This window comes from Cajanus cajan, chromosome 3 (genome assembly GCF_000230855.2).
Source record: "Cajanus cajan strain Asha chromosome 3, NIPB_CcT2T_4, whole genome shotgun sequence".
Classification (NCBI taxonomy): Eukaryota; Viridiplantae; Streptophyta; class Magnoliopsida; order Fabales; family Fabaceae; genus Cajanus; species Cajanus cajan.
Window position 1 is genome coordinate 32,482,159 of NC_138519.1, and position 12,226 is coordinate 32,494,384.

The window sequence follows — 12,226 nt, forward strand, 5'->3', positions numbered from 1 at the left end:
CATCCGGGATGAAGGTTAATTTTTTTAAAAGTAGTATTGGTGGGATTGCTTTGGAGGATAGGACTTTGCTTAATCTTTCTATGGTGTTAAATTGCAAAGTCGTGGATATTCCTTTCAAGTACCTTGGTATTCTGGTGGGTGCCAATCCAAGGAGCATGGAGATGTGGAAGCCTATGGTCAACAAAATCAAAAGAAAACTCAATTCTTGGAATAATAAATTCTTGTCCTTTGAAGGGAGAATTTGTCTCATTAACTTGATGGTGTCACTGTTACCTATTTACTATCTCTCTTTTTTTAAGATCACTAAGATTGTGATGCAAAACATTGAGAGTTTGTTTAGATCATTTCTTTGGGGTGGTTTGGGGGAAAATAAAAAACTTGCTTGGATTTGTTGGAATGATGTGTGTAAACTAAAAAATGAGGGTGGTTTGGGCATAAAAGATACAAATCTCTTTAATGTGTCTCTCTTGAGGAAGTGGAATTGGATAGTGTTGACAGAACTTAATAGCCTTTGGGTTAAGGTCATAAAAGCAAAATATGGCATAAAAAATGAGGTGGTGCATGAGTGGGGGTGGGATAGAGGTTCTATATGGTGGAGGGACTTGGGGAGGGTCTGTAACTTGTCATGTCATGATGGTTGGTTTATTAAAAATATGGTGAGAATTCTAGGGGATAGGGAACGAGTTCTCTTTTGGAAGGAGCCTTGGGTCGGAGAAAAAGCTTCAAAATTGGAGTTCCCTAGGTTGTATGTTTGGTCGTTGTCAAAACTTGCAACTATCCAAGAGATGGGTGAATGGGTTGAGAATTGCTAGCATTGGAGTGTCATATTGTTAAATCAATAGAAGATCTATGTTAAGACAAAAGATGATCTTAGATTCCTCAAGTTTTAATGATAACAAACAAAAGATTTTCTTTAAGCAAAGTCAAAAATCTACAAAGAAATACTATGTCAAACGAAATGTGGAAAATAAATACCATCTGTAAGATGAAAGAAATCAAACAAAACATACAGTCTGTCTCATTGCATTAATTAAATACTTTCAAATGAGACTAACATTAAATTTCATTAAATATGTTATTCCTTAACAGATCAAACAAGAAAGAAGTCTCAAAACTCTCAAAATTTGTTGAAGAGGAAAAAGACAAAATATTCGTCAAAAGCAGAAAGAGAAAAATCTTGAAAATCACTGAAAAGCAAACAGAAACTCTAAACACGCTGCACTGCTTTGATTTAGGCACTGCTTTTCACCTTAGCTAACAAAATGATGATATGTAGCTACCAAGGTCAGATAAGAGATGAACATTTTCACGCAATGCATTAAATGCTTACAATAACAGTTAATTTACCCTCTCTCTCTGGTCTCGAAGAGAAGATAGACGAAACATCATGAGAATATTGTTCAACGACTATTTCCTCCCAAGATAATATATAAGGGACTCTAAATCAAGATAGATATACAAGATACAAGAGAGACAAGAAACGAAGTTACCACATCATGAAAAATTTCTAAGTGTATGTCTTATAGATAAATTTTGTCTTGTACAATTTGTTTGTGCTTAATTTTCATAATATCATGTCTAGAAAGAGACGAAGCTATCCTTGTAACTCTTTCCAAATTTCTATTGTACGGTTTGAGCCTGAAGAAGCTTGTAGTTAAAAAAATACTTAGTTATTAAGCCTAGAGAGGCTTATTTATTAAAGAGTACTTGCTTATTAAGCCTGGAGAGACTTATTTGTTAAAGAATACTTGGAGTTGTTTGCTTGGAGAGGCAAATAAAACACTACTTGGGTTAGAGCCAGAAGTGGTTTGTTGAAAGAATACTTGTATCTTGTAAAAAGATAGTGGAACTCAATCTGGTTGAGTTGAGAACTAGATGTAGTTTATGTGTTTGAGATGAATCAATATAAAAGACTTGTGCTCCTTCGTCTGTTGCATTTCAACACTGTGTCTATCAACGTTTTACTACTTCAATGTTTTCAAAAGTGCGAGTTTTGATATACACTATTCAACCCCCCTTCTAGTGTGTATCTTTTCTCCAACATTTATGGAGAAGGAATTTATTCGTTTGGGAAAATGAACTATCTGTTTCTTTGATGCATCTTATAGAAGAAAAATCTCCAAGGGAGGGAGCTATTGACTCGTGGGCTTGGAAGAAAAATTTGTTACAAGACTTTGTGGTGAAAGGCATATACAATGAATTACAAAATGCTACTCTTGTTAAGGAGGCTAATGTAGACTATGACCTACTTAAGTGCATGTGGTCTCTACCTATCCCATCCAAGACTGTAGGATTTTGTTGGAGGATGGTGCTTGATAGAATCCAAACCGAAGATAATTTGTTGAGAAGAAATATAGCCACCGGATCTAGCTTAGCTAGCTCGCTATGCAATGAGTTCAACGAGAATTTGGTGCACCTTTTATATACTTGCAAGGCAGCTTATTCTATTTGGATGTATATATATCAATGGGAAGGTGTTTTGACAGTTTTACTATCGTGTCCCTCTACCCATTTTTGGCAACATTGTGCTTGTAGGAAAGGCAAAGTTATGAGGCATGCTTGGTGGGCAATATCGGTAGCTACAGCGTGGTCCATTTGGAAGCATAGGAATGAAGTTATTTTCAAAAATAAAACCCCTAACATGGCCCTTTTGCTGGATAATATCAAATTTGTCTCTTGGAGTTGGCTTAAAGCTAAGGAAAAGGAGTTTAAATGTAGCTTTTTTGATTGGGAATCCAAGTCATTGCTATGCATCTTTGGGCTTAGAATCTCACCAAGGATCATCTTTATTTCTAAAGCGACTTAGTCTCCTAATATCAAACTCGTGTACTTATTATTGTTAGGTTGCCTTGTTTTTGTAGCGGAAGATTATCCCCCAATGGTTGGGCTTTGTGTTTGCATGTGTTCTGTGGTGTTGGTTTGTAGGGTCTTTTGTGGGATTTATATCATGGCACATGCATACTTCTTTGTATATCCTAAGATGCTTTATGTCTAAGTTTCCTTGATAACCTGGTGCTTTTTGCCCTTTTCTTGTATTTCCTTTAGCACTTCTGGTAAAAGGATATTTCTGGTATTATTTTGATTTGTATTATTTTCCTAATTTCCTAATTCTTGTTTCCTAATTTCGTGATATTAGAGATTGTAAATCATGTATATATTCAATCATGCTGAGGCCCCTCAGGCAATTCAGAAATATTTCCTCCCTCTTCAAGTGACACAATATATAAATTATGAGACATTTTCCTAGATATTCTAAGTTTCTAACATACTTTTAACATTTGAAAAATGTATTTGAAGAATTCTGTGAGCAAAAGACCTTTATATTAAATCATTCATAATAATCTTTTCACATAATAACTAACCTTCCAGCACCAGCAACAACAATCTTCTGCTTTGGAAAGTCAATCAATGGTCTTCCTTGCGCCCTTACAGCACCTAGAAGTCCAGCAATTGCAACACCGGCTGTTCCCTGCATGGAGAATTTAACTCACATCAAGCAATGAAAAATGGCACGACAACATCTATATCTATGGACATATTGATGTATGAATAACACCATATATGATATTCCCAAGTATAATTAAAACATTTCATATGAACACCTAACAGTTTCCTGCAAAAAATTAACTGATGTTATATGATCCTGTATGAAAGAAATTATACCTGAACATCGTCATTGAACATTCTGTAGGTATCTCTATAACGCTGTAATAATTTAAGTGCCCATTTGCTTTGGAAATCTTCAAACTGTGCTGGCACAAGAAAGTAATAGCCTTATAATAGAAAAAATATGAGCTCAATGAATAAAATGCAATAGAATACAAGATGCTATTTTTATTTTAAACCTTGTTGTTAATACCTGCACAATCACATTTGGCCAGCGAGTAAAGACAGCCTCCATAAATTCATCAACGACAGCAAGATATTCATCCCCATCAAGACGATGTTGCTGCAATCCCAAATCTGATGCAAGAAAAAACCAATCATGTTTCATAGCATCAACTCAACTCAGCTCATTTAGAAAGATTAAGATAAAAGCTGATTATATATAATACAGGAGGCATGTCCATAATGTTCTTTTGGTCCACAGAGTTACACAAGAGTTGTTAGAGATATCAAACCACTCATGGGCTTCAACCTAATAGCCTAGGCATTTGGGAAAGTTGATCCTTGACCTATTTTTAGAGCCTCTTTGACCATGTCCTTGACCTAAGGTACAAGTAGGTTAATGTAATTTAAAAAATATATTTTTGAATTATATAAACCTAAGTATATTGTATAAATGATAAAAAAAATCACAAATAAACAGGACATTTGTCACTTGAACTATAATATCAAGAATAAAAGTCATAACACCTAAAGTATGATTATAATATCACACCTCAACTATGATACACACTTTAATTGTGATATGTCATACTTTAACAGTTTTAATCTATTGTTTCCTTGTCTATTATTCATGAAAAAAACTACTTCTAACTCTGATTTGTCAAGAGAAAGAGTAGTAATTTCAAGAATGTTAGCCCTTTCAAGTGGATCCCATTCATCTCCACCAATATCCCAAATTTTGTTCTAACCCTTTGTACTCTTGTTCTTTCTTGAGAGGAGACAAAGATTTGTATGTATAAAAAGTAAATCTTCAACTCTAATTTTCTTTTCATAGAATGGATAAAAAAATATGTGCTCCAATTTCTCTCACAACAAGATGATGATGGTTGTGAGAGAAGTTTCAATGCAACAGATTGAAGTTTGGGGATTTCTGCACCATACATGACCCACCAATCCTATGGTTTTATTTTTTAATTTTTTTGTTAGACATATATAGGTTTTATTTTTAAGTCCAATACATACCCAAAATGTACCCATGTGTATCCAAATTAATTACCCACTTTTTTATTTTGAAAAATGTTTTGGGTGCACACCCCGTATGTACTTACGAGTACCCAACGTGTATTGGATACGGGTACATACCCAATACGTGTACGGCATCAATTTTGGAGTACTCATGCTTATCCTTTTCCAACTAAATTGGGTCTCAATTCCCATCAGATGGACAGTATTTGATTGCAATGATGTCACTTCTACATAAGTCTTATACAACTTTCATTGAATGGATGTAGAATTAACGCTTACACAAGGGATCTTCAAGTAACTTCTCATTGTTAGTACCAACATCAATCATCACAGGAAGTACCTATTGAAAGACAGAAAAAAAAAAAAGTTTCTCAGCTAGAGATAACAATAGAAAAATGATGTAATACATAGTAATAAATAATAATAACATTCTCAAGGGGAAGAGCAACATAGTTATATTCATTAGAACACAAGCTAGCTCATCTAGAATGAAACAGTTTCATGACAGAATAAAAGCTGAAAAAATCTATCAGAAGCCATGACAAAATTATTGTTAAATCAAGCACAAAATAATCATACTCCAATGGCGAACTATTGAGTAGAATAAAGGAAAGTTTCCAAAATCAACAGTGTCCTTCAATATACAAGAAGCAAATTAATGGGTTGGTTTGGATAAGGCATAGCCAAAAGACAATAACAGCATGTTTGGGAAAGTTTATAATCCTATATTTCAGCTATATTTTTGAGTAAAAACTGTTTGTAAAATAAGCTATATGTTTAGGACAATGATTTAAATTTGCAAACAGCTTTTCTTTTCCTAGAAAAATAAGCTATTTTTATGAAGCTGAAAATTTGAAGCTTACAATTATTGCTCAGCACAACTTATCACGGCATTTATCAGGTTGGGAATTGGGATATTTCCATACCAACAGCATAAAGATACCAGCAGTATCCAAAACTTGAACAGTTTGAAAGGAAAAACAATGAAATAGTGTACCCTTTGAGGATTTATCCCAGCAGCAGCAACGTATAGATCAAGCTTCCCAATGGCAATGCCAATTCCTTGAACTCCAAGATCTCCAAGTCCCAGGATTCTGCTCCCATCAGTAACTACAATCATATCAACCTGAAAAGAATATCAAATAAGAAGTCACAATTTGATACTTCAACTAGTATTTATCAAAATATTATACAGAGACATAGATCATAATTTGGAAATTAATCCAACGAAATATGAAAATTGAGCATCAGATTTTCAAGCAAATTCAAGCGCTAACAACAGAATTTTAATCATTCAAATATTATTAAAAAAATAAGCCATTCCATGTATCCATTAATTTGTCAAAAATATTGCAATCAGCATTCAGCACCATCAAATGAAACAGGAAACAATATCAACACTTTTCTATATCAATCAACAGAATATGTGCCAAGCCAAAAACATTAACACAATTTCTCTCTTTCAATATATATAATACAATACTGCCATAAAATAAATGGCAACCCTAGAAACTGATCACTTGGATCATAATCAGAAACCTACCCATTTGGAAGGGTTACTTAAGGAGTTGTGAAAAACTGAAAGGAAGTGGTGCGTTTGTATCAGTTATGCTATGTTTTCTGTTTGTATAATATTGGAATAGTGAGCAATAGGATAGTTATGATTTGTGTCGGCTATTGTATTTGTTTAGTACAGGAGTAGTGTGTGTGATAAGGAAGTATGTGGGTTGTAATTCTGCATTCTGGACAGAGAATATTCTCTGTTGGAGTCGTATGATTCTTGGACGGCCAGACAAATTCTTGCATTTCTGTGAGTAAATAAAATTTCTGTCAATTTATCACTAATGTTCTAGCAGAAATATTAGAAAAAATGCATAAACATTAAATTTTAGCAAATATGAAATAAGACATGGAACATCATTCAGTACATTAATTTTTTTTTATATTTTATTAAGGTAACCGTGTAAGCAGATAATAGGAGGTAAAAGCACAAAAATGAAACTTTCTTCTAGAGTTAACAAAACTATATTGAAAGTAGAATAAAATAAGAGCAGGCCTAATTCAAGGCAAATTGTCAAAGACCAAACAAGATGAGCTCTAAAAATAACACATGCTTTTAAAACCCATTAATACATGTCTATTAAATTTATGAAATCTAAAAACAGAGCAGGATTTAATTCCAGACCAATTGTCAAAAAAGAATTATGATCAGCAGTAAAAACAGTACAGACATTTAAAACTCACTAACACAGTGGTGAAGCAAAGACATGAAGGATACACATATAGTTGGGATATGGATAGTTAACAACCTGCTCAGCTGGCCAGTTATACACCATAGACATCATTTCACCACGATCCTCAGCACTGAAATACATTCCTCTTGGTCTTCTAAATAGCCCACTATAGTTCTGACATACAAGACCCACTGTTGGGGTATACACTACTGGTGCATATTCCTCTATATTGGCAATCAAAACCTGACAATATAAGACATATGATTGAAGTTAACATCATGTTTTTTTTGGGGGAGACCGGGGGTGAGATGCACAAGAACATCTTCAATTATTTACAATATGTAATTATGCACATGAACTAAACAACGTAAGTTTAATTTTTCCAATGCATTACTCAAAGAAAATATACAATACACAGACAGACAGAAAAAAAAAATGACTCTGTATTAAACTCCTACTCGTCATTAGTTATTTTTGGATAGAATTGTTGGTTATCAAAGGAGTGCAATACAAAACAATGGATATCCATATACCTTATAGTACATAGTCTCATTTCTGTCATGCAAGCGATTAAGTATCCGCCACTTGGCCAATGCATTAGGATCAGAAGGTCCATCTCTTGCTTGAACTTCAAGCCTCTTTAGATCAACCACTGCCAACAAAAGAATTTTAGCAACAGTTAAATTATAGAGTATGAACAGAAAAGATAATATATATAAATTACATGTTAAAAAAATGAGGAAAAAGAAAAAAGAATCAGAATCCATATTTCTCACCACCAATGCATAACTAGAGATTATGCATGTGCAGCTTGTCATCTATATTTCAACTAGATGCTAACAATTTTCAGTGTAAATATTTGCAATATATTCAGCACCAGCCTCTAGAGCACTTATTGCAGAAACTCTAAGAAGCACTATCATGATAAAAATTTAAAATGAAAATAAAAAAAATACAAAAAAGAACTATTGAAGGAGATTCCCATGCTTAGTTTAACACAGTCCAAAGTAGAAATACAACATCATCTCATTCTCAACTATTTCATATATCAAAATCTTAAAATAGAGCAAAAAAGTGAACCAGTGTTTCGAAAATGCAAAGCTATTCAATCTCTTTATATATCAGTAATAAAAAGTATCTAAAGAGTGATCAAGGGGCATGAGCACAAAACAAAAACTGAAAGGAAATTTTATATCATATGCAACACAAGGAATTCCCTAGAGGTCACTTAAGTATGCTTGATGTTAAAGATATGATTATATCTTTAAGTAAATAGGTAAATATGTCAATATTGTACAGTTGAAAATTAGGGATTACATCCGTTATGTGTTTCCTTAATTGTAGCATTATTGATTATTAATAAAGCATTGTATGTGTTCTCAATACACACTTTTCAGCAAACCTAATATGAAATAGATAATTGAACCGTGGCATAAGCCTTGATTTGAATGACCTAACCTAATTCCCATTTAAGGGCAAAATGGATGATGGATATCAACCATTAACATCACCAACACCATTGATTATACAAAAATAAAAATTACCACCAAGCACGAACAACACTGATTTTATATGTTCAACATTGGCTGTGAGACCAAGGAAAATATAGAAACATACTGAAGCGTTCAATCTGTAGGTCAGAAGACATAACATTTGGTGGAAGCAGTCCTCGTAGATCAAGACGATCTCTTTCTGTCATGGAAAAAGCTGTTCCCTGATTTTAAAACATCAAAGTTTATATAATACTAATCATATTGAAAGTTTATAGGAAATTGAAAAATATCCACCACTAGAAGAATAGGTGATGCAAAAACTTAATTAACATAAGCATACATTTACCTTCAATATGGCACTTAAAGATGGACTAGGCAGAAATATCAGAATAAAGAAAATTTGCAAGAAATTTCACATGTACTTTCTAGCATCATGTAAAACAACGCAGAAGACAATGATAATTTATCTATGCATTGAAGCCTCTAATATAGAATAAGTTGGAATAAATTATGAGAAATGGGTTGGGCCTGTCTTCAATTGCAGTTGCAGCTGCATCGACCACATTCATCTTCAATTCCTGCAATTTTTTTATTTGCAACCCAACTGCAATGGCAACTGCAACCACAGTTTAAATCTGTTTCCATTAAATAACCTACTCGGTTACCAGAGAACGTATCAAAGAGAAAACCCCATCTAAAAAGACCCACGACCAAGAGAATACACAATGCTTCAAACTATCTTCTGATGCCACACAAAAACTTCATCTTTGTATTAACAAAGTCACAAAACAAATTAACAAAAATAACTAAAACCCACTTTAAACTTGATCCAACCAATAGCACCTTCCCAAAGCATAAAAGAATTCAAAATTTTCAAACTAACACGAAACAAGCAAATAGCATCTTGTGAAAGTAAGCAACTGCTCCATGAAAGCAACATAGGATCACTGAAGCTTTAACTAGACAATCATGACTAAATGACTAAGACCTTGTTAGGCTATGCTTATTTACAAATTATTTGGACGTCTCTATAATAATAAGCACTTTCAAGCATTTTATGCTTGTTTCAATGAACTTATAAATAATATCCAAAACTAATATAGGTCCTATTTGGGTAAAGTTCTCCATAAGCCCACTTATAGGAGAAGAAAATTTTAAAAAAAAAATTATAAAAAAAAATGAATTATGTTTCTCTCATACGTTAAAATTAATTTATGCACTTCAGCTTTTGGAGAAGTTAATGAGAGATCTTCTATAAAAACTAAAATGTCAAGTGCAAAAGTTGGTTTTGGCTTATAAGAGAAGCTTAATCCATCTTATAATTTTTATCTTATTTCATTTACTTCTCCTTACAACAAAATCATCAAAACAGACAAAATACTAAAAACTTGTTTCGGATAAACGAATAAACAATATCCGAAACTATATAAGCCGTTTGAAGCTCATTTTCATGATCCATAAATCGAAGCTTGCGGAAATAGCTCGACCTTCAAATTATCACTAGTTCAAGCTATTCATCCAAACAACGCCTAAAAAAAACTGCAAAAGTAGTCACCGCCCCTTAAACTAACAAAAAGAAATGAGTCGCGTGCATTGATCAGCTTCGACCGAAAACGAATCAAGTTTCTCTCTGGTTTCAACTCGCGCAATGAAAATCCAATGGAAAGTTTCCGAGAAGAAAAGACCGCGAAATCTGAGATAATCGAAGAAGAGGAGAAAGAGAGAGGCGAATGAATACCTTATTGAACCAAGGATCGTGGAGAATGTCGAGGCTGCGTTTGTGGACGATGGTGGGACGGTGGCCCTCGGTGGTGGTGAAAGGCCTCGAGAGCAGCACGTGCGGGGCGATCACGTGCCGCCCCAGCCGCGGCGACGACAGCCTCACGTGCTTCCACAGCATCGCCATTTTGTTTTGCTGAGAATGAGATCTAATCTAAGGGCTCTGGGTTTGATGACTTTGGTGTCTGGGTCGCTCTTATTAGCGTTGTGAAGTGGGACAGAGCAAACAATGACGCTTGTTTCCTGTTGAATGGGTATGGTGTGGGGACGTAGTGTTTTACTGCATCGTTGCGGTCCTGGAGCCGAGACGGGTATTTCAGAAATGATGAGCGTAACAGCAAGACACTTTCTCATGAACTGATTTAAACATATGCTCTAATGATATTTTTTTTTTAAATAAAATTGGCTAAATTAGTTGTTTGATCTCTTGTTTTATTTCATTTATTTTATTTTATTTTTGTTTATAAATTTTTTAATATGTTCATTTCAATCTAATTAACTAAAAATAAATAATTTAAGTGATTTGATATTTATATTAATCAAAGATCAGAGTTTGATTTCACCTTTATATATAACTTTATTATTTATTATTTTAGGAGTCAAATATGATGAGAAATAGTTTTTGTACATATTAGACAAAAAATATATATATATAAAACATGCATCAATAGGTGTCTCAATTGAATAGAAAATATCACATCTTATTATATTTTTAAATTAAAAAAATTAAATTGGGCTTTATTAATAATAAACTACAAGAAATGTTACACAATAAGTACAATATATGTAGGTATATAATTACACACAATTTTAGTATTGATTTTGAATGAGATTTAATAACATATTTTGTGTGTCACTATAGTCTATACCCACACTTTTTAATAATATACCAATATATATTGTAGTTATTATGTGGGTAAAAATAATTTTTAGTGACATATATAGTGTCACTATAGGGTTTATGTCACTATATGATAACTTTGTTGTAATGAAAGAATTATATGAAACTAAGTTAAAAATGCTTTTTTTAATTTATATAGTTTCACTTATTTTACATCTTAGGTTTTTTAGTTTAAAATAAATATTTTTAGTTTTTATATTTTCATTTTTTTAATTTTTTTTATTATTAATTTCTTTGTAACGTTATTTTTTTTAGATTTTTTTAAATTTATGTAGCATAGGTCTATTTGGTTTTGGACAATGATGTGTCGTTTAACTCATATGTCATTTAATGATATTGTGCATTCATTTATAATTTAATCACTCATTTGAATCACATTTAATTATAGTAGTAATGATTATCTACTCTATCCAGACTCCTCATTGTTTTTTTCCTCTCAAACTATTAACATATTATCATTTACAAAACCAAATATATCTCCACCACCTAGATTTAATATAGGTTGAGTATATGTGATCCATATAAATAATCATATTGTTAATGATTGTCCAATAAATTATTAAGTGGCATATGAATTAATTGACTAATCAACATTTATAAAATCAAATACATCATCATCGTGTAAATTCAACACATTCATTTAAAGAAATTAATAATAGAAATTAAAAAGAAATAATAAAAAATTTAAGTATAGAAATTAAATGTTATTTTAAACTAAAAATTAAAAAGTAAAATAAGTGACACTATAAAAACTAAAAAAATATCTTAATTTTAACCTAAAACTAATTATATAAAATAAGAGAAAAAAAAATTATTTAACTTGAAAATTATTTATAAAACTCGTTAATTAAAATGTGAGATTGATTACTCATAAAACTTTAACGATTTTTCGTAAAGTTTAATTAATAAAAATTAAAGAAATTTTAGTCAAGTTTTATTTTCTGAACAATGATTAATTTTTTTAT

The 12,226-nt window shown here is 32.3% G+C and overlaps 1 protein-coding gene across 2 annotated transcripts in view; it reads right to left on the bottom strand.

Moving 5' to 3' along the window:
• Window positions 1-10,701, bottom strand: part of NAD-ME1 (NAD-dependent malic enzyme 1) — a 46,756-nt gene extending 36,055 nt beyond the window's left edge. Inside the window, exons 1-9 of one of the 2 annotated variants that reach the window (XM_020370814.3) lie at window positions 10,320-10,699; window positions 8,706-8,802; window positions 7,622-7,740; window positions 7,164-7,331; window positions 5,852-5,980; window positions 5,134-5,194; window positions 3,860-3,963; window positions 3,664-3,747; window positions 3,363-3,469 (exon numbers count right to left, since the gene is read on the bottom strand). In XM_020370814.3, the coding sequence (XP_020226403.1) occupies window positions 3,363-3,469; window positions 3,664-3,747; window positions 3,860-3,963; window positions 5,134-5,194; window positions 5,852-5,980; window positions 7,164-7,331; window positions 7,622-7,740; window positions 8,706-8,802; window positions 10,320-10,487 (1,037 nt within the window). In that variant the 5' untranslated portion in view covers window positions 10,488-10,699. Of the gene's footprint in view, window positions 1-3,362; window positions 3,470-3,663; window positions 3,748-3,859; window positions 3,964-5,133; window positions 5,195-5,851; window positions 5,981-7,163; window positions 7,332-7,621; window positions 7,741-8,705; window positions 8,803-10,319 lie in introns of both variants that reach the window. The other variant, XM_083070835.1, reaches the window with a different exon arrangement.
• Between the last annotated feature and the right edge of the window lie 1,525 nt (window positions 10,702-12,226).